At 50.4% G+C, this 20,824-nt stretch overlaps 8 protein-coding genes across 8 annotated transcripts; 4 read left to right on the forward strand and 4 right to left on the reverse strand.

Annotated features, from left to right (window-relative positions):
* Window positions 1-1,581: 1,581 nt before the first annotated feature.
* Window positions 1,582-4,140, forward strand: BO88DRAFT_174456 (FHA domain protein). The gene is made up of 3 exons (XM_025701690.1): window positions 1,582-3,053; window positions 3,112-3,208; window positions 3,268-4,140. Exons 1-3 carry the CDS (start codon window positions 1,975-1,977, stop codon window positions 3,859-3,861), a joined length of 1,770 nt encoding a protein of 589 aa, XP_025566779.1. The 5' UTR covers window positions 1,582-1,974; the 3' UTR covers window positions 3,862-4,140.
* A 1,433-nt stretch (window positions 4,141-5,573) lies between these two features.
* On the reverse strand, window positions 5,574-6,555 carry BO88DRAFT_331880 (uncharacterized protein; the record flags this gene model as incomplete). The annotated part of the gene is made up of 3 exons (XM_025702700.1): window positions 5,574-5,881; window positions 6,026-6,346; window positions 6,402-6,555. 3 exons carry the CDS (start codon window positions 6,553-6,555, stop codon window positions 5,574-5,576), a joined length of 783 nt encoding a protein of 260 aa, XP_025566780.1.
* Window positions 6,556-9,191: 2,636 nt separating this feature from the next.
* Window positions 9,192-11,873, reverse strand: BO88DRAFT_450358 (5'-methylthioadenosine/S-adenosylhomocysteine nucleosidase family protein; the record flags this gene model as incomplete). The annotated part of the gene is made up of 2 exons (XM_025710559.1): window positions 9,192-10,597; window positions 10,925-11,873. The coding sequence occupies 2 exons, from the start codon at window positions 11,871-11,873 to the stop codon at window positions 9,192-9,194; spliced, it is 2,355 nt and encodes a 784-aa protein (XP_025566781.1).
* An 886-nt stretch (window positions 11,874-12,759) lies between these two features.
* BO88DRAFT_402050 (bestrophin family protein) lies at window positions 12,760-14,768 on the forward strand. Its single transcript, XM_025706001.1, has 4 exons — window positions 12,760-13,157; window positions 13,227-13,368; window positions 13,426-13,967; window positions 14,026-14,768. Exons 1-4 carry the CDS (start codon window positions 13,027-13,029, stop codon window positions 14,414-14,416), a joined length of 1,206 nt encoding a protein of 401 aa, XP_025566782.1. The 5' UTR covers window positions 12,760-13,026; the 3' UTR covers window positions 14,417-14,768.
* Window positions 14,769-14,856: 88 nt separating this feature from the next.
* Window positions 14,857-15,424, forward strand: BO88DRAFT_432773 (uncharacterized protein; the record flags this gene model as incomplete). Its single annotated transcript, XM_025709381.1, has 1 exon — window positions 14,857-15,424. The coding sequence occupies one exon, from the start codon at window positions 14,857-14,859 to the stop codon at window positions 15,406-15,408; it is 552 nt and encodes a 183-aa protein (XP_025566783.1). The 3' UTR covers window positions 15,409-15,424.
* Window positions 15,425-15,613: 189 nt separating this feature from the next.
* BO88DRAFT_485291 (uncharacterized protein) lies at window positions 15,614-17,108 on the reverse strand. The gene is made up of 7 exons (XM_025712332.1): window positions 16,937-17,108; window positions 16,735-16,884; window positions 16,532-16,681; window positions 16,367-16,480; window positions 16,154-16,315; window positions 15,936-16,090; window positions 15,614-15,878 (listed from the first exon to the last, which is right to left on the reverse strand). Exons 1-7 carry the CDS (start codon window positions 17,081-17,083, stop codon window positions 15,662-15,664), a joined length of 1,095 nt encoding a protein of 364 aa, XP_025566784.1. The 5' UTR covers window positions 17,084-17,108; the 3' UTR covers window positions 15,614-15,661.
* Window positions 17,109-17,262: 154 nt separating this feature from the next.
* Window positions 17,263-20,077, forward strand: vp16 (tethering complex subunit VPS16; the record flags this gene model as incomplete). Its single annotated transcript, XM_025709883.1, has 6 exons — window positions 17,263-17,477; window positions 17,533-17,639; window positions 17,686-17,814; window positions 17,864-18,452; window positions 18,502-19,772; window positions 19,829-20,077. The coding sequence occupies exons 1-6, from the start codon at window positions 17,333-17,335 to the stop codon at window positions 20,075-20,077; spliced, it is 2,490 nt and encodes an 829-aa protein (XP_025566785.1). The 5' UTR covers window positions 17,263-17,332.
* On the reverse strand, window positions 19,637-20,819 carry BO88DRAFT_432776 (Alb1 domain-containing protein). Its single transcript, XM_025709382.1, has 3 exons — window positions 20,755-20,819; window positions 20,388-20,680; window positions 19,637-20,327 (listed from the first exon to the last, which is right to left on the reverse strand). Exons 1-3 carry the CDS (start codon window positions 20,768-20,770, stop codon window positions 20,130-20,132), a joined length of 507 nt encoding a protein of 168 aa, XP_025566786.1. The 5' UTR covers window positions 20,771-20,819; the 3' UTR covers window positions 19,637-20,129.
* Window positions 20,820-20,824: the final 5 nt, after the last annotated feature.

Here is a 20,824-nt window from a genome sequence, read left to right on the forward strand (position 1 = left end):
CACATAGACCACGTGAGAGGAAATGAGCAAGAAACAGTCTTCTTAATATTCACACCATCAAAAATGGCTTGCATCACATGAAGGCCCGGGCCCATAATCCCGATGCCAATCACTGGCCGGCTGAACCATCCATTCGACAAACCTCAGAGGCTTACAGTAAGCGGTTTTCCCGGTGTGCAAATAATATCTTCTCCTTTCTCCCTGCCCCGCAAAGCTAAAATGTCCATGGGCAGCGCAAAAGTGCGGAGGAGCCCACGAGATCCCCGTCCATAGCATGCTCTGGTATCGAATCATCCCTTCCCTTCAATGGTCCCATGTGGATTGCTTAGGACAGATCTGCCCCCTTCCCGTGCATCAGTTGTGACGCAGTCGTACAGATTCAGATATATACAAAAAAGGGATACTTCGAGACTACTATCTATCTACACCGTGCTAAATCGACTATCCCGGTCATTATGCAGTATGCAGGCGATGGAATGCTGGGGCAAAGGGGAGCGGCCAAACTACTAGTTACGGAGTATTAGGTTGCCACTGTCAGACAGAGGCTCCTGGAATCAACCTGCAGAAAGGATGTTCCATGTTCCGGACGTTTTATTTGATCTCAGACCGGGAAAAACGGCTGAGGGCATCGGCATTGCTTTTTCGCCCTGCAACCCGGGCGACCAATTTGATACTTGCTCCACTCCCCGGAGTTACTTAAAAGATGCCTGCAGTCAATCCCTCGACCTGCAGTCAGACAACAACTCCGATCGGGGAGATTTATGTTCCTTGAGGACCGAGGACCTGTAGTAGACTATGTACTTCGTGACGAACCGACTGGTGGTTTGACGCTAAATGGAAGCCCAGTGGAATTTTCTCAGATGGGCAACCATGGTAGCCCGTGTTTCGGGGGGCGCAGGCTCACTCGTCCAACTAATAACAGGACCCTCACTGTAATTCGCCGCTCCGCCCTGGATGGATGGAGTTTCTGGATAGAGCAGACATGGTGCGATGCGCCTCTCTCCCTCTCGAAGTATCAGGCTGGTCCCTCTTCGAATGGGGAACCGGTCGTCTCTAGTCGTAGAATTAGTACGTACTACTACCACCACTACTACTAGATACTTACTGCAGACCTGCGCATTCCGTTTGCCCCACAGAGGAGAAGATCTTACCATTTGACTCGCATGGTTGCCATTCTGTTCCGGCATTCCAACCCAAGGGAGACGAAGAAGTAAGAGAAATAGCAACACTTTCCCACCAGCCTCGACTTGGATATTTCCTCCTCCTCCCCTCTTTCTTTTTTGTTCAGTGCGCAATTTATCTTTACTAGTTCCTCCCTTTCTTTCCCCTTCCTTTTCTCCCCTTGGAACCTGTCAAGGATACTTCTATTTTATTGTCCTCCTCCCCTACATCACTGGCCCTGATCGTCTGCCCTGATTCCCAAAGAGACCAACCCAGATTTGCCTCCGGCTCCACCTTTGAACCATTGCAATGCGCCGAAGCAGCGGACAACTCTAAACCTCACTCCTCTGTCCCCGACTGAACTTGAACGGAAGAATTTGAGGACTGTCAAAAAAATAAGATCCCAATTTAGGGCTGTCGCGTCGATCGCACGAGGTGACAGACAACCAGAAAGTGGACAGGAACAGCAGATTCGAGAAGCGATCGTCTCGTGGACCTCTTGTTTCCCCCGATCAGCTAACTAACTAACTAACAACCGACCGAGTTGTCACTCTCGACAAAGGTTGATAAGAGAGAGAGAGAGAGAGGAGGGTGACAGAAGAGAGGAAACCAAAGAAAAAAGGATCAGAAGATTTGATAAATCCGATCCCTTTCCCACTGGATTTCCAAGAATATTAAATCAGGAGAAGCAAAATCCGATTGATTTGACTCTGCCTTGATTTGATTTGATTCACTTTTAATTTTCCTTTCTTCTTTCTTTCTTTTCTTTTTTTTTCTTCTTCCCTCTCTTCCCTTTCCAATAATCCCAACCCCATGTCTGTGTCTGCATCCGTTTCCGCCTCCGCCTCCTCCAACCTCCCATCCGATTCTCGCTCCTCAGGACCCCTCCGTCGTCTGAGCCAACTGCGTGCCTATACGCAGCAGCATTTCTCCTCCTCCGCTTCCTCTTCCTCTTCCTCCCACCCTCCTGCCTCGTCATCATCGACCAACGGTCCCCGCATCTCGCGTCGTCATACCCTCAGCAGTCGAGTTTCCTGGTTTTCTCCCGCCTCCACTGGGACCGAATCTTCGCAACTCTCGCCTGTGGGGTCTCGCTCGTCGGGCCCATGTCCCGAAAGTGAGCAGCCATCCACTCTTGCCCGCTATAGTGCGGTTTTTTTCCCCAGCTACCGCGGCCTCGAGCTCGACTTGCGTTCCTCCCGCCAGTCCGACCTGTCCAGCTCTTCTCCCTCCAACAACCAATCCGGTGGCCGTCAGACGACAGCTCAAGGCACGACCATGGCGCGGCCCAGAGGTGCCTCTCAGGCGCTGGATGCGAGACCTGATCTCGATGGCACCAGTCCATCGGCCTCGTCCAACCTCCACGCGGGAGCCCTCGACTCGTCCGACCCGGTGATGTCGGAGAACCCGTCGACTGCGTCCCCGCGACCGAAGCAGAAAGCGACCATTCGCTTCTTCCCCCATCAAGACACCCATCAAAGCTCCCGACCCTCCTTGCCCTTCATTCCCGTCTCGCGAACGCTCCCGTCTGAAAGTTGCGTCATCCGAGTTGGTCGGTACTCAGAACGCGATGGCCTGCCCGTGGCCAACCCAACGGACCCCTCCGATGCCCCGGTCGGGTTCAAGTCGAAGGTTGTGAGTCGGAAACACTGCGAGTTTTTATACCTGAACGGCCAGTGGCATATTAAAGATGTGGGAAGCTCTTCAGGGACGTTTCTCAACCACATGCGCTTGAGCCAGCCGAACATGCCGTCTCGGCTGTATACTGTGAAGGATGGAGATATTGTGCAGCTGGGGATTGACTTTCGGGGAGGCGAGGAGATGATTTTCCGCTGTGTCCGTATACGGATCGAGTGTAATCGGTCCTGGCAGCAGCAGCCGAATGAATTCAAGTATGATGATCTGGCCTCGAAGCTGTTTGTGTGGACTACCGGCTAATGAGCGATGCAGTAAAAACACCGAGAGTCTGATTCGGAATCTGGGCAAGGGAGATACAGCGGATTATTCTGGATGTCGGGAATGCTCCATTTGTCTTGGATCTGTCCTGGTTCGTTCTCTCCTTCTGGCAGATCGCACAACTGCAGGACACAGCTAATCTGTTTGCAGCGGCCTTACCAGTGTTTGTTCATGGCAGCCTGCGCCCACGTCTGGCATTACAAATGCGTTAGTCGTCTTATCCACACGCCAGACTACCCCATGTTCCAATGTCCCAACTGCCGTGCCTACACCGATTTAAGCGCCGAGGTCGATGATACAAACGATTTTGACGAGGAGGACGAGAAGAAGGACACTCCAGAGGACAAGCAGGATACCACCGATGCATCTCGGTCACAAACGAATTCCCCCCAGTTGGAGGCCCAGCCAGCCCCTTCTGGCGACGAACCCCGCCAGGACAACCTGCCGGCCGAGGCAGGGCTCGCTGCCAATATTGAGAGCATGCGTCTGCAAGACACAGATGCATCCGATGATGCGCGGCGTCCCCCCGCTCCCACGTCCAACAATGATGGCACCCCTGCTAATGCCGATAATGAAGTGCCTGGCTGGCAGTCCGTGACCCAGTCACCCAATGCTCTGCAGGCCCGCCAGTCCCATCTACGTGCGGACACCCCTGTCCGGTCGGAATCATCTGAGGACAATCCTCTGACGCCATTGAACGATTCGGGGCCCCTAGCCCTTGACGGCCGGGCCGCCATGCCCTGAAGCAACGAGGAGTGTGGTCGCGACATAATTGGATAGATCGCCCCGATCCGCTCCTCGACAGCTGTATTTGGCTTCTAGATTTGGACAACCCTTGCATCCAGTCCACAGGACTGAGTCGTCATTGATATGTGCATCCCTATTGTCGCCTTGGTTTGATGTCTTTGGTCTTTTGCATTCTCGAGCCGTATTTTCATGTCCCATTGTTATTAGCTTCTTAAGTCCCAGCATTGAGCATCGCGATTGTTTCTTTCCCCTCTGCTTCCCCATTTATTCTCTTCCACCCCACCTATTCCACATATTTTATACCCATTTGCAGCATCCTTTCTCCCTCTCACACACTCCCTCTCACTCCATCCCGTTCGGCACTGGCTATTTCACCATCAACGCAGTGGACCACCTACCATGCCATGCCTTGCGAACCGCACCCGGCTTGGAGTACACACACGGGAGTCATCTTCTTTGGAAACCCGGAGGTTGGCGTTTGCAGTCAGGCAGTCAGTAGTGGTCCCCCGTTTATTTTGATTTTGGTTTGTCCGGAACTGTGATTCATTGGCGCGCATGAATGGGTGTGGTTGTGAGATGTACATACCAGCTATACATATATTTCCATATTTTATCCAATACCTACTTTACCCAGATATATCATCCCTGTCTGAAATTAGGCAGCACACTGCAAGATCAGTTCCCCTGTCCTTGTGATGTGTATGAGGTGACATGAGAACGCAGCATCGTGATGCTCGGCGGGTTGGCCGGCTGGCTGGCAGTCTGTCCAACCCACCCCCACCCACTACTAGTAGTATCTCTATCATCTCCAATAGTACAACTACATACTACTATTAATTAGCTAGTAGAGAATAATGACTACTATTACCCACGGTACAATACCATACCATTCATTCTGAACACAGTAGTAGTAGTAGTAGTAGTAGTAGTAGTAGTAGTAGTAGTAGTAGTAGTAGTAGTAGTAGTAGTAGTAGTAGTAGTAATAGCACCCATTGCCAACCGTTCCATACTCATAAATCTCACCATTGATTTGAAGTAAAAACATGAAATATTCTTTCGATAATATACTGACTGCTAGTAGCTAGTACTATTTACTTACTGCTATGAACACTTTAGTTAATCGTGTTATTATGGGAAGGTAGGTACATGCTTAGTATTATAATGATGATATATATATTCTTGTTAGTACTAGTACTATTCCCTCAGATCACTCATTCTCAGTAGTTAGTTAGTAAGCACAAATTTAACAGTAAGCAGTACTAATAGTAATGTGTTCTGCATATTGATAGTGAGTTGAGTATTACTATTAATGTACTTGCTACTTACTAAGTTCAATTACTACCAGTAACCTACTACTGGCTATGTAACTTAGCTTAGTAGTATAGATAAGATGGAAGCAAAGACGAAATATTTCTGGATAATTGGTTTATTCATATCATGATGGATTGATTTCCTTTCTCATTTCATCAATCTGATAATAGTACACACCCCAGTTCATTAAGTCACATAAGGAAAAAAGCAAAAAAGGAAATAGACAATTCGCTGGTATCAATCAATCATCTCATATCATCTCAGGCCTCAAGTCAACCATTAAAGTCATCCTGGCCGCATCCATATGTCATCATGAAAATAGATAGTGAAGCCATCACACTGCCGCAACAAGTGTTTTACTTCTCTAATAAACATCATCCCTTAGTTCAACCAAGCCCTCAAAACCCACGCTGGGTGCCAAGGGTCCCGCGGTTATCGAGGTCGGAGTCGACGCGGGGGTCGAGCTTGTTAGCCATGTTGGAGCTGTGAGGGCCAGCGGTGGTGCTCTGGCCGGTAGTGTTGTAGCTGCTGCTGGCCATTCCCTGGTGACGGGCGCGGTTGTCCATGTCCGAGTCAACGCGGGGATCCATCTTGTTGGCCATGTTGGAGCCGTGAGGGCCCGCGTTGTTGCTACCACCGTAGCCGCTGCTGGTGGTGTAGTCGTTCACGCCGCTGCCGCCGTAGCCTGCACCTGCACCGCCGTATCCTGCACCAGTTCCTGCACCACCGCCGTAGCCTGCGCCGGTGGTGTGGGTGCCAGAGTAGCCGCCAGCGGCACGGTTGTCTGGGTAGGATGTTAGCATTGTGTTCCATGGTATGATAGATGCTGGGTAAGGGGGTTTGTATGTACCTCTGTCACTGTTAACGCGGGGGTCCATCTTGTTCGCCATGCTGGAGTCGTGAGGACCGTGGGCACCACCCATGGCCTGGTGACGGGCACGGTTGTCGCGGTCACTGTCGACACGGGGGTCCATCTTGTTGGCCATGCCGGTCTCGTGAGGACCCGAAGAGTAGCCACCGGAGGAGTAGCCGGCACCGGAGCCGCCCATACCGCCGGTGGGGTTGGCACGGTTGTCACGGTCACTGTCGACGCGGGGGTCCATCTTGTTGGCCATGCTGGAGTCGTGGGGGCCGTGAGCACCGCCCATGGCTTCGTGGCGGGCGCGGTTGTCTGGGAAGTATGTTAGTATCGTGTTTTTGGGAACGATTGGATGGGGATAGCTTACCGCGGTCGCTGTCGACGCGGGGGTCCATCTTGTTGGCCATGTTGGAGGAGTGGGGACCAGCGTTGGAGGAAGAGGTGTTGGAGGAAGAGGTGTTGCTGGACTCCTTGTGGTGGCCAGTCACGGCATCCTTAACCTTGTGCATAAGTCCGGACATGATGGGCAGTTGTATGTGTGTTTGATTTAGAAATTGAAGATGTGATGGTAGATAGAGTGTTTGGGATGTAGATAGTTGTAGACAGTCAGATATGCTGAGTCAGTTATTGTGTTGATGATGAGGATCGAAATTTCTTGGAGACCAGCCAGGTTTATATAAGGAGTGGTGAGTGAAGAGACGCCTGGCCATGACGTAGCGATACGTCGAGTGGCCGCATTCACTCCTGGACGTGCCCTGGTCCGGCAAAGTGACTTGATGGCGGTTGAGTGAATGATTGATTGAGTTCACCTCCTTCACAATGGCGGGTTTGTAGGATGACGTTGAGATGTGCTCATGTTTCTCAGCCCTAAAGCAGCGATGGATATGGTCTTTGTCATTGTCCTCTGTTTCGCAGCATCGAAAGCGGCAGGGAATAGCTTCCACGGATGTCGATCGTTCCTAGGCGGGACATTAAGTGGTAAGTGGCTCCGCATCTTTGTGTAAGGCCAGATTAAGAAGCCGTCTATTTTTGTCTCCCACCAGCGTGTCCAGCCAGTTAATGCCCTCTGGCCAAGTCTGGGGTTGTTGGAGATGTGCATCAGTGAAGATGAGTCAGCAATCCATGGCGGATGATGACCTCAGCCAGAGTGTCGATGTCGTCGGCCAAGCCTAGGTGCATGGTACTTATTGGCTGTAGATGTGAATTGCGGGGATCAGGGGGGAGCAAGGCCCACCCACACGAATCCACTTGCTGCGGGCCCAGATGGTGCCTCCGATCAAATGGGGATCGGTCTTCCCCCTCCATCTGGCATGCCAGATTGAGCTGCACACCTTATTTTTAAGGATTATTTTAGTATCCGCACTAGCCTACTGCACTGTGTACCTCCGGAGAACAAAGGAGACTTGTATTCCAGAGATATCTGGTGGCGCGGTCTCGTATACGGCGGGTGTAGGATAGAGAATCCTATAATTCGGGCTCCTGCCGGCTTACATCACGGATTGACCCGATCCAAATTATGACTACCCGTTCCGTGGGCGGAAGCATATCACTGCCGTTTTGATACTATTCGCTTGCCAAGGTCTCACCATGCATGATGCAATCTGCGTGAATCAAGCTCCCCATAGTGCTGTGCACGTTGACGATATTCCTACTTTAGCAGTTCGGTCTAGTTTGGACGGGATGTCGAAGAGCTCTTTGTCCTGTTCCTGAAATTGCTTTGCTGGCAACACCGGGTGAATCCTTGGAAGGCTGGAGACGTAAGCGGCTGTCAGATCTACACCCGCCCGTCCAGTGGAGTGTACAGTTGTGAGTGGCTTGCATCGCTAGCAGGGTTGGCAGAACGGTCTAGCTCGTAACAGCATGCACCTCCGTGTAGACGTTCGTCATTCAATCCGGCCTAAAATGGGGTGTGTCTCTTGCAAACAGGCTTGGGCATCCGAGCTCTCAGTCACTACAGTATCATGTCCAAGACCTTGAGTGCTGCGCCGCCAGCAATGTAGGTAATTGTATTTCGGACTTCGGTGGAGAATTCCCAATGGTGCTGCTAAATGAGGTGGAGTGTCACCGGGACAGCCAGCTACCCTTGTATGGAATGACTGTTTGGTTCTGTGGCCACCTCGGATATAGGATATTTCTTGGCCATACCCAGGATATCTGATGGTTTCGCTTGGCTTCTACCATGGACGCATCAATCGCTGGCTGGAACTTAGGCGCTGCGTTTAGTTGCAGTAAAGATCTAGAAGAGGTATTCGGACTACTTTCACTGTCCTGACTGTTGATGGCATCCGAAATGAGTTTAACGATGCCCTCGTTTCCACACTCTGTGGCATGTGTAAGCGGTTTTGTGCCATAGCGGTCCTCTGAATTTGGGTTCACCCTGCCGCTCTTGAGCAGTAGTGCAACGATGCTTTCATGGCCTCCCTGGCAGGCAAGAGCCAGTGGTGTCCTGCCATGGTCGTCCTGTATATCAGGATTGACCTCATCGTTCTCAAGTAGTATCCCGACAATCTCATCATGGCCATAATACGAGGCCTGCGCGAGCGGCGTCTTACCACCGGCATCCCGACAGTTCGGGTCAGGTATCCCGGTACTCAGGAGTGACTTGACAATATTCTCATGTCCCCTGAGTGCAGCATGCAGTAGTGGAGTGCGTCCATACTTGTCCCTAGAGTTGAGGTCTTTGACTCCAAAGTCGAGCAGTATCCGAACAATACTTCCGTGGCCACGGTGTGCTGCTCGTGAGAGTACAGTCATACCTCTAATACCTTTTCGATTGGGATCAACTCTCCCGGTGTTCAGTAAGAAAGTGACAACATCTTCATGCTGAGCTTCTGCTGCATAGACAATGGGTGTAAGCCCAGCATAATCCACGGCATCTGGATCGACCTTGCCGGTAGCAAGAAGCATCTTGATGATATTGAGAGGGCCACGTCCCGCTGCATACCCGAAGGGCGTTTTTCTCTCACTAAAGGTCCGCATGTCGGGGCAAATCCCTTGCTTGCTGAGCAGGAGGCTGACAATACTCTCGTTACCATGATATGCTGCATGTGCGAGTGGCGATAGCCCACAATTTTCCACTCCATTCACATCATTCCACCGCGTTGTTCGGAATAAGAAGGGGAAAAACCAAGACTGTCTGAGCAGGAGTTCCAGCACGTCAAATGTCCCATAACTCTGCTGCGAGTGATAAGGCCGAACGACCATAGGTGCTCCTATAATTCAAATCGATCTCTTTGTCTTGTAGTAGCGTTCGAACGGCGCGACGTAATCCCAGCCATGATGCTCGCATCAGAGTGGTTGAGGGAGTGAACTGATGTATAGACGCTGCCCCGTTATTGAACCCAAGACAGAAGGCTTCACCGCGGCGAATGATGTCCATTATCTGTGAATGTATCGATGGGTCCTCTTCGATATCAGAGGATAAGACATGCTTGCTCCAATTTTTGACGGCATATTCGAGGAAGGGAGTCCGACTGAACTCCACTATAAGGTTGCTTTGGTCTCTTGAGGCCATCTCTTGATCCGTAGAATGGAGAAACCCCACACAAGCCTTCGCCAATATCCACTCTGAACCATGCGGATTCAACGAAGCTTTCCACGTAAGGTCCGGAATTGGCTCACTTCTACCTTCCCTATACACCAGAAAAATTCTTGCGGTCTCGTGTAGAAGGTAAATTCTTGAGTCGATGATAGTGATGAAAAGACCACATATTTCCCGGATTGACCGCTTTGTTCGATGCTCTGGTTCGATCTCAAGCTGGTCTTCGGGTGATCTCCGGTCTAAAACAGCCACTGCAGTAGCCATATCCGCCACCGTCAGAGGTGTATTTGCAGCAACGACAATATGTAAGATTTTTATCGCCTGATCGGGGTCTGGAGTGCGGCGTAAAATCTGATCGTAAGCTTCGTCAAGGGATCGCGGTAGTCTTCTGATGGCTGCACGTATACTAGTGGGAGTGACCGTCAATATATCGTCTAAGGTACTCATGATGTGATCGATCCACAGATATGTCCGATTTTGAACGGAGGTTAACTCAGAGAGAAGAAGGTTGCGTTCGTCTGCCAGAAGTTGTAGTCGCTCTGCAAGCTCCTCTATTCGGTGCTCTATGGCCATATTGATTTCACCCTCTATCTTCTGTACCTCATCGTTGTCTTCTCCACGTAGGTGAATGGCTGGGAAGTTATTCCCAAGAGACTGAAACCTTCTCTGAATAGCGCTATTTGGTCGACTAGTGAAGAGGAATTTCAACCTCGAAGAGGCCGTTGTACCTTGGTAGAGGTTGGTCAAACATTCAGCCAGTTGTGACTGTTCGTCGCACCCACAGTCATCCAAGGCATCCAGAACACAAATCACTTGCTCATCCGGAAGCTCCTCCGCCAGATCGCAAAGAATAGACCACAAGCTCCAGAACGATTGATATATGTGACCACTTTCAAATCTGGATCGGAAACGGTCGGAAAGCAGGCGCGGTCTTTGCTCGAAGATCTGATGGAGGATGCAGCATAAAGCATCCACAAGGATCTCCCGATTCTCGAAATTCTCCTTGAAGAAGAAGTAGCAGACTACAGTTGTCCTTGACCTAAGCAAAACTCCATCTAACAGATATCTGGCCAGGACGGATTTTCCACAGCCAGGATCGGCTGAAATCCAGAGAAGACCCGGCCCATGATCTTCTCTCCAATTGTCGAAGAGGTGGTGTTGGATAAACCATTGACAAGTCCCCTCAACTCGTTATGGGTTCCTATCCTTAGCGTCTCGGTAGTTGCAGGTATACAGCTGCTTGAGGACGTTGGCTTTCCACTCTGATGTATGTTCTTCGCGCGGTGGAGTATCTATAACAATGTTATTACATTTCATTACCAACGCAGTAGCTGTTATTGGGCACATACAATGAGGCTCCATGTACATCAGGGCTTCCTTCGCTAAAGCTGCAGCTGCACCTGCAGCATAAGCATGCCAGTCATCATTTTTGTGAGAGTCACAGTAATGGGAAATTCCACGAATGACAACGCATTGGAATTGGTCCATAAGTCCGGCTGCCTCCATCTCACAACACATCGCGCCACCTGACTCCGTTGCTATGCTGTCCCGCTTTGTGCCATCTTTGATGACACGGTTTCCTGACGCGATGATGCCATAGAAGATGCGTGACTCGTGAGGCAGTGTTCGCGGAGCTCGTTTCACGGCCTTAGTTGCGTCACAAGAAACACAGCTTTCCCCGTCCTGAGCGTGGATATAGTCCGCTGGGAACAAGATATCGGTCTCCGGCAGCGGCCTTTGATACTCTGTTAATGTGGGATATTTGCGCAGCATATCCGACAGAAATACTGCAATCCGATTTGCTCGGACTTGGTGGTCTGAGGCCATGTTTGCTATAGCCTTTCTCCACTCAGCAGGCGGAGGACACAGTACACCCTTCCTCTTGAACCCGTTTGTGGTTTCCTTACCCAAATCATATTCGACTACTCCTCCAATAAGACCGTCAGGAGCGCTTACAACCACATCCCCAAGACGAATATCGTTAGCAAGGCTAGGAATGCCACCACCTATGCCCACTAGCAAACGAAGTCTGATTGCCGAGAAAGTGCGAATTAGGTGAATGGCCACGGCCGCCGCGGATGCCGTTCCCTGTGACCCCTTTGGGAGTGCCGCGAGCACAACATTGTGCCCACTCAAGGATCCAAGTATGTATATGTTCGGATCTTTTCTGTTTCCCAGAAGCATTCCATGCTCTTCGTCAAGCATGTATCGAGCCGCACTCAGTTCAACCTCCAAGGGGCATATTAATGCGACCGTGTACGCCTCGTTGTCAAGACGCCGTATGGAAGTGCTAGGCATTTTCCATCGCTCTACCGTCAATGAGTTAGGAAGGAGAGAGTTTCTAGGATCATAAGGCTTGGAACATGCCCAAGGTCAGTATGCGACATATGAAGTTCCCAGTGAGGTGCGGAGAGCAGGGCTCAGCCTCGCGCTGATGACTTGGGCCTTCGTGCACCAATAAACACCGAGACCATGAGATACCGAAGGTACCATTCGAGTATATAATCTCTGGTATGGTATCATAACTCCGCTTGGCCTAATGCTGGGGCTGTTGATATAGCGAGAGAACCCGAAGGCCGAACATAGAAGCCCCTCCCCAGACCTTCTTGATTCCCCAGATGAATATAATCATTTTAAAATGGGAAACCCGAGAATGGAGTGTGGTGAACGACATTCGTTCGTATTACATCTTCTCAGCGCTTGCCAGGCGGCAAGCCGACGAACTGCAACGAGACGATCGGCTCCCGCTGGTAGATAGTCGCAACAGAACTAAGTCTGTGCCACCCCAGAGGCGCCGAAGCATCATTACTTATGAGTAGGCTGATTCGAATAATAAAGTTGGGACTGAAGAGATTCGAAGTCGTGGTTTTCACTTAGTAGTCCTGATTGTGCTGTCAACTGCGAATCCCAGGTTATCCGAGAAATATGTATCCACTGCTTATCATGACTTACAGCACATGATGCATTCGCAGCCCTCTGTGATTTATCTGGGTTTCACCTTCTCGTGCTATCCGAAGTGGACATATTATCGTGGCCAAACCAGGTCAAAGTACGTCGAAGTCAACTGGTTGGCAGGAGTGTTGTGAGGAAATAGAGTTCTGGGCGAGGCAGCCCCGTGAAGATGGATTCACCAACCACAACATCCGGCGGCTGGTTGATCCCCCGCGAGTTGTCCTTAATTTCTGCACGATGATGCCACTCCTTATCTCGTACCAATTCCCAAGAGTCCCATATGATATGGCTCGCTGGACAAGGAGCACTAAATCAGGAGAGACCTTTCACCAACGCCGACTCGCCCTATCGTTCCACCTCGACTAAGCAACTAACCCAAGTTTGACAAAGCGGACGGGCTGTTGACCGCTAGACGCAAATTCTTTCACGCTGTGTACAAAGACCACCTCTTCTATTTCTGTGTCTCTTCTCCCTCAGTCAGATTGAATTGGAGGCAAATATGCGATTGAATTTCAGTCAACCCCCGACACCGGCGTTGAGTCGGCAGAACACCACGTTCCTTAACAATGCGCATCACTATCGCGCAGGGACCCATCCGCACCTCCTGACGAGTCGGAGCAAGCCCCGAAGGTAAACAAGATTGATGGCTCACAAAACTGACTCTTACTATAACATTATGCTGAAAACGCGCCTTATCAGATGGCCTCTGGTGTTCCGATTCATCAAAGGCGCTATCCACGCGGCCATTCTGCTGCCCGTCTTCCTGCACGCCGCGTTCACAGCCTTTGTGGTCTACCTCGATATCTATGTCTTTGATACAGTGGGGCTACCGAGCAGTATTGTAGGTCTTACTCGCATGCATGTTGTTGTGCTTCCAGATCTGATTATGCAACCGTAGATCCCATCCTTATCTATAGTCGTCGGTTTGATGCTCGTTTTCCGCAACCAGACGTCCTACAACCGGTTCTGGGATGGGCGTAATGGAATGAACACAATCTATACGTGCATTCGCAACCTGGTCAGGACTATCGTCACCAATGGCTACAGCACCGCAGGTCCTCCGACTGCCGCGGAGAAAGAGGACATCGAGCGGACGATACGGATCCTCATGTCCATTCCCTTTGCAGTGAAGAACCATCTTCGCGCTGAATGGGGAGCGGCGTGGGCTCTAGGAAATGATGTAGCCGAGAACGGTGTCGCAGCGTTCAACCCCGATTATGCAAGTCTCCTTCCAGCTGGACTGGTAGGCCACGAGGATGAGGGGCTGGGATTACCGTTTCAACTAACCTTCTTCGTGGATGGGTTTATCAAGAGGGGAGTGGAGCGCGGCTGGTTCAACGCTCCCGGGGCAAGTCAGATGCAAGCTCAGTTGAATTCATTGATGGATGCCTATGGAAGAATGGAGACCATCAAGCTGACTCCTATTCCGGTTGCGCACTTGTAAGTTCCTTCATCTTGAACCACCCCTTTACATCTCACGCCAGCTCACATGTGAAAGGATCCACCAAAAACAAGTTCTCGCTCTCTTTGGCTGCGTCCTACCCTTCGGTATGGTCGACGATATGGGGTGGTGGACCGTTCCCATGGTCAGCCTGGTCATCTTCACCCTGTATGGCATCGAAGGCATCGGCTCGCAATTAGAGGACCCCTTCGGGTACGACCGCAATGACATCAAAATGGATGCCATTGTCGGCGATGCCAAGACCGAAATTGAAGTCGTACTGGCCGAATGGCGCCGACTGATGGCGTCGCTCGAATCAGGCTCGGCGACCGATAATGGCGATCAACATCTCGGCAACGGTCTGGTTGCGGATGAGGAGGTTAAGGAGCAGAAATTCATGCCGCCCGATATGTTCCTCAAGCATCGCGCGAGACCATCTGGGCGATAAGTAGCTGGCTAGCTATTTCTGATTGTGATGGTTCCCGGAAACTGGGCGTTGTGGAGATCGAGCAGATCTAGCGTCACTAACAGGGAACTATCACCTTAGACCATCTCGGTTACAAGAGATCGACGCCCTATCAGCCTGTCAAGCATGCGAGTGATTATCTAGGAGGATATTTTTCATCCTTGCGATCGTCAGGGGATATCTCCATCGAGTAATTCGGATCATTGCTGGACCAATCCGACGTCGTCGACATATCAAGTCTATAGTTTCTTTTTTTGTATTTTCCGAAATAGCTCCACTTTCTGTGCATACCCTCAATATCATGAACATGAAATGAACCATACATATAAAAGCCACCACGAAACCCATCTCAAATACTCAAAAACAACAACAATAACAAATCCATCATCAACCAAACAATTCATAGCTCAATCAAAATCAAAATGAACCTCCTCCCCCTCCTCCTCACCCTCACCACCTTCCTCCTCCCCCTCACAGCAGCCTTCACCTCGACCTTCCAAAACTGCCAAAACCTCAACCGCCTAAACCAAACCGTCCACCGCGTCCACCCTCTCCTGGAAAAATTCTCCTCTGTGCACGCCTCCCAATCCCAAACAGCCGTCACCACAACCACCACCACCCTCGCCAACGGAACCACCATCACCGTCACAAACACTACCTCCTCCGCTGCAGTCGAGAGGATCGAAAGCGTTAGGGCTCTCCTTCTCTCCTCACAGGAGAAGATCTACGGCCGGTTGAGTAATTGCTCGAGTGATGCGGTGGTAGCGCCCCGGAATGTGCTGGTGAAGGGCAGCGGGAAGAGAGACGATGATGATGATGATGATGGCTCTTGCACGTTAACTGATGTTTTGGATCAGTTGGTGGATACGTTGGAGTGTGTGCTGAGCTTTGCGACGGGCTTGTTGGAGACGATTCTTGATGGGGTTTTTGATTTGTTGAAGGATGTTATTGAGGGGGTGGAGAAGTTGTTGTAGTGTTTTTGTGTTCTCGCAGGTGGGGGGACTTGAAAGAAGAGTTGGTGCTGTATAATTAGTTATAGGAGGGGGGCTTCGACGCTTATCGGGGAAATGGATCCTTTGCTGGATCGTGTCGTGTTGCGAAATACCCATTTATAGTACTTCATCTAATTCGTCAAGGATAGTCATGACTCTACTTAATGAAGCCTGTCCCTGTTAGTCTGAGGAGAGGTTGTAAGATTTGCATGAAAGTATATACATGATTGTTATATCACAATGGCGCTTCTAATGTAAGCACCCCGTCCAATATTGAGTCCGGATTCGCGTACTCAAGCACTTGCGACACAGCGTGCAAGTCACTCCCGTACTGTAGGCTTCTATCCTCTTCGGGTTTGGCCACGATGATCCGATGTCGAAAGACCTTTCTGGCTGCTAGTGCTACGATTGAAGGCGTGAGGAAGTCGATGCCGTGTAATACGGCGAGGAGTCTGTGTTGTAATCAGTACTTTGCTTTGGCATGCGGGGAATGAATTGGATTATCTCACTTTGAAAATGACTTGAAGTAGAGGTTAGACCGTGTGGATATCCCCCCAGCTACTGCGCGACTGAGCCGAAGGAACACAACTATGTCTTGTTGGTACCGGGCTAATTCGGCGCCCATGCTGACGGTGGTGCTTAGTTGTTCTAGTTGTTCAAGGAGCTGGTTGTTATGTTCTTGTTAGTGGGAGTTGGTTTGATGACCAAGGTAGGAGGGGGGACAAACCGTGATATCTACATGAGGATGTCCTTTCTTCGTTTGAGCTTCTGGCTTGTGGATGACGGATGATGCGGACATTTGGCCATCGGATAGCCAGTCATTAGTTTCTTCGAGGTAGACATAGCCGTCTTCTGTGTCGTGGAAATGAGAGATGAACAGGTAGTCGTTCTAAGTGAGGTCAGTTCACTGAGTGATGGTATCTACCGGTGGCAGACATACTAGATGAGAGTTTAATGGCGGGGTTTCATCGCGCACTATAAGAGGTAGGAACAGAAAATAGGTTGGGACTTCCAAGATTCCTGCCGGTGTGGTGAGTTGCTTCGAGTGCATCAACTGTATGTGTCAGTCAAAATCTCATCAGTATCTAGAGGTAATCCTGTTTACCTCGAGAGCTTCGCGCTGGATATTGTCGTCCACATGATTGAAGTGCTTAGCTATTACAACATTGACGACTTTCTGCTTGTGCCCGATAGGGGCTGACTTGAGGCGTCCTTTGTGATCTCGCAGGTCATGATATGAGGATAGAGTGCCCGTCTTATCTTATTAGCCTAGCAATAAAGTCGAGCACAACAGTCGAATTGACATACCGACTCAGTGGTCATTCGTGAGCGCGAAGGCCGAGCATAACTGCTCCTGTAAAGCCCGGGAGGAAGTAATTCAGCACGAAAGTCTTCTAAAGATGTAGCACTAGAGCAATCAAGAATGCTATAAGAGAGACCAAATGTATTTGTGCATATCTGAACGAGGCATTAGTAACATAGTAGATCATATCACGGGATGCTGAATTACCAGGGCGAGCTCCTTTGCGACGTCATGAATATTAGCGTCATTTGTGTCAATGCGACAGTGTTGGTGTGCCGCAAGACAAAGAAAGAGAGCTACTTCAAGATCAGATAATTCAGGGGCGAGTCTTGAGATTTCCGAGCCATCCTCCATGATGGTACTGTCGTGCAATTTACAGTCATGATGGCAGCTGAGGATAGTCCATGAATAATTACCCGCGCGATACATGGTCAGCCACCTCAGGCACTATATCCCAATGCGGTTAGTGCCGGAGACCCGTCCGCATGTGAGCTCCAGGAGCTTCCCGATAGACAACAACATCCGGCTGGAGGGTCTTATCCCAGCACTATCTCCATCGGATCTGTATCGCTTCCCATCTATACATGACATTGCTCGGTGTCAATGGCGCCGTCAAATCCTCTGGCCAATTGGGAGAGGCTAGGAGATAGCTTCTACCGGAAGGTCCCCATATACGATGCCATCTTCGACGATGATGTCGAATTAGAGAACTACATCATCGCTGGCGCTCCCTACGGAGGGGCTATTGGTATGTGCAAATATTTGCACTATTATCTGGCTCTTAATGTACTGACATATTTCAGCGCTGCACCGCGATGAGAGCAAACCGTACAGGTTCCGTGATGCTCAGACCGCCAAATCGAGCATTGACATTTACTCATGCTCGGGGAAGCACATCAATCGAATCAATGTCAGTCAGCTATTGATTTCACGTAGGCACTTTCTAACATCTGTAGTGGGAATACGGCACGATTCGTGGTCTCGGCTGGTCCGACAAGGAAGAACTCCTGGTGATCACGGAAGATGGCACCGTCAGACGCTATTTTGGCCTCCATGGCGACTTCACCTCATTTTCTTTAGGAAATGTAACACTCCCACCCGCATTCTGCTCTGCTGAAACTGACATCCGCTTAGGGAGCTGAAGACTACGGTGTAAGAGCTTGCCGATTCTGGACCTCGGGCTTTGTTGCCCTGCTCTCAAACAACCAACTGGTTGCAGTGTCGAATTACGACGAGCCGCGGCCTAGGCTCCTAGCTCCTTGCCCAGAAGGAGAAGTCTCGTCGTGGTCACTTATACCTCCGGCTTACACGTTGTCTCGCTCAGTTGAAGTCCTGCTTGCCGTTGACAAGACGGTCTACTTGGTCGACCCCACCGAAGCCGAAGACAAAGTTCTTCAAAATGGGCCGTTCAAGCATGCAAGCGTGTCGCCAACCGGAAGATTTGTTGCACTAATCACCGCCGAGGGCAAGGTATGGGTAGTCAGCAGTGACTTCCAAAGCAAGTACAGCGAATATGACCCAGAATCGCGAGTCACTCCTCGGACAGTCGACTGGTGCGGAGATGATGCCGTTGTCATCGCTTGGGAAGACGAGGTACATCTCATCGGGCCTAATGGCGTTGCGGCGAGATATTACTATGATGGCACTGTCCATGTCGTGCCTGAGTTTGATGGTGTGCGTCTGATTACCAACGACACCTGCGAGTTCCTGCACAAAGTTGTTGGTAAGTGATTTACGTTTACTTTAGGAACAAACATCTGATGGTTTGCAAGATGTCACCGAGGCGATCTTCCGGCTTGGATCTACGTCACCCGCCTCGGTCCTCCTGGACTCTATAGATCTTCTGGAGAAGAAGTCGCCCAAAGCCGACGAAAACATTCAACGTATCCGGCCGAGTTTGCCCGAGGCGGTTGACACCTGTGTCAAAGCTGCTGGTCATGAGTTTGACACATATTGGCAGAAGCGCCTGTTAAAGGCAGCCTCGTTCGGAAAGTCTGTTCTTGATTTGTACAACAGCGATGAATTTGTCGAAATGACTGAGAAACTCCGGGTGCTGAAAGCAGTGCGAGACTATCAGATAGGACTGCCGCTTTCCTATGAGCAATACATGCGTCTTACGCCTGAAAGGCTTATCGAGCGATTGGTAAACAGGCATGAATACCTGCTTGCGATCCGCATTTCGGAATACCTTGAGCTTCCCGCCGATAGGATATACGTTCATTGGGCAAGCCAAAAGGTCAAAGTCTCCACGGTGGACGATGATGCCCTCTGCAAGCTCATCGTCCAGCGACTGGAAGGCAAGCCAGGCATATCCTTTGAGTTGATCGCGCAAACAGCTTACGATGAAGGACGTGCACACTTGGCAACTCAGCTGCTGAACCACGAACCAAGAGCTGGGAAGCAAGTGCCCTTGCTTTTGGACATGGAAGAAGACGAAATTGCCTTGGATAAGGCCATCGAAAGTGGAGACGTTGATTTAGTGAACTACGTCCTTCTGCACCTTAAGACTAAACTACCGCTTGCCAGCTTCTTCAGAACGATAAACACACGCCCTATGGCGTCTGCCCTTGTCGAGACGACTGCCCGGGGACAGGACACCGAGTTGTTGAAGGACCTCTTCTACCAAGATGATCGGCCGATTGATGGCTCCAATGTCCTTCTCTCCGAGGCTTTGGACGCAACGGACCTGCCGCGCAAGACTGAGAAACTCCAGCTCGCATCACGACTACTGTCAGACTCGAAGGATCCTTCGGTGGTGTTACAGCAGAAACTACTAAACGAAGCATCCCAGTTGCTGAAGGTCCAGGAGGCCCTCGACAAAGACCTTGCGGATCGTTCAGAGTTTCTTGGCTTAAGCTTGAACGAGACAATCTACAGACTGATAAGATCAGGCTACGGAAAAAGAGCACAGAAGATACAGAGCGAGTTCAGGATGCCAGAGAAAACTTTCTGGTGGTTGAGATTAAGGGCCTTGGTAGCTAAGCGCGACTGGGGTGAGCTGGAAGAAATCGGGAAAAACAAAAAGTCCCCGATTGGGTGGGAGGTAAGTCGGCCAACAACCCCAGAATATGCGCCCGCATGCTCACGGATAAATAACAGCCATTTTATAACGAGATTTTGGGAGCTGGAAATACAAAGCTCGCTTCGTTATTTGTTCCCAAATGCACCAATTTGCCGGCTGAGGACAAGATGGAAATGTGGGTGAAATGCGGCATGATTGCGAAAGCCGGCGAAGAAGCCTTCAAGGCAAAGAATGTCAACGCCCTTGAGCTCCTCCAGGCGAGGGCTTCAGGACCAGCCGCCGTTGAGATCGAACGGATGATCAACCAGCTTAGACCGCGGAAGTAGATAGCTGGCGCAACCATGGCGGTATTTCCTTGGCAAGATAGACGTCCACGCATCAGGTGATATCATCGTCCACGTCAATGCCTTCGTGTTCCTCCACAACGGGAGCCTGAGTGACAGGGGCCGGCTTCGAACGTTTCGCTGGCTTAGAAGCCGCAGCATCGTCCATCATGGCATCGTCCATGTTATCGTCAGCCTCGTTGAGGGCTTCGAACATTGACTTCGTTTTACGGTTCAGATCCTCCCATTCGGCCTAGACACTCATTTCGTCAGAGATATTGACCAATCATGATGGAAAGTCTGGCGTCCTTACCCTACGAGCCTTGACGGATTTGGCGCGGCCCTCACTTTTAACGACCTTCTTCTCCAGCTGGTCCATCACGGCCTCTGCTCTTTCAACACCCTTTTGTTGTCTCAAGCGCTGCGCTCTAGTTTTAGCTTTGCCTTTTGACGATTTCTTCGAAACGCCTGCATTAGCGCGTTCCGATAGAATCGAATCCCGCTGTACTGTAGTTTCTTCGGCCCGCGGAAGAGATGTGATTGACTTGTCGACATCGAGACTGGGGGAAGCTGCCCGCCTCGCAGCGCGGGAATGTTTTGACTGGGCTAGACAGGAGCATTATGTTAGCATTAAACATGCATTTTTGAAGCAATAATCCTGTAAGAATAGCTGTACTCACGTCTAGATTTCGCCATGATTGATGCAGGGGAAATTTAGATTGGTATTTTCCTGCATGCCCGCAGGTGAAT

The sequence above is a fragment of the Aspergillus vadensis genome, assembly GCF_003184925.1.
Source record: "Aspergillus vadensis CBS 113365 unplaced genomic scaffold BO88scaffold_3, whole genome shotgun sequence".
NCBI lineage: Eukaryota > Fungi > Ascomycota > Eurotiomycetes > Eurotiales > Aspergillaceae > Aspergillus > Aspergillus vadensis.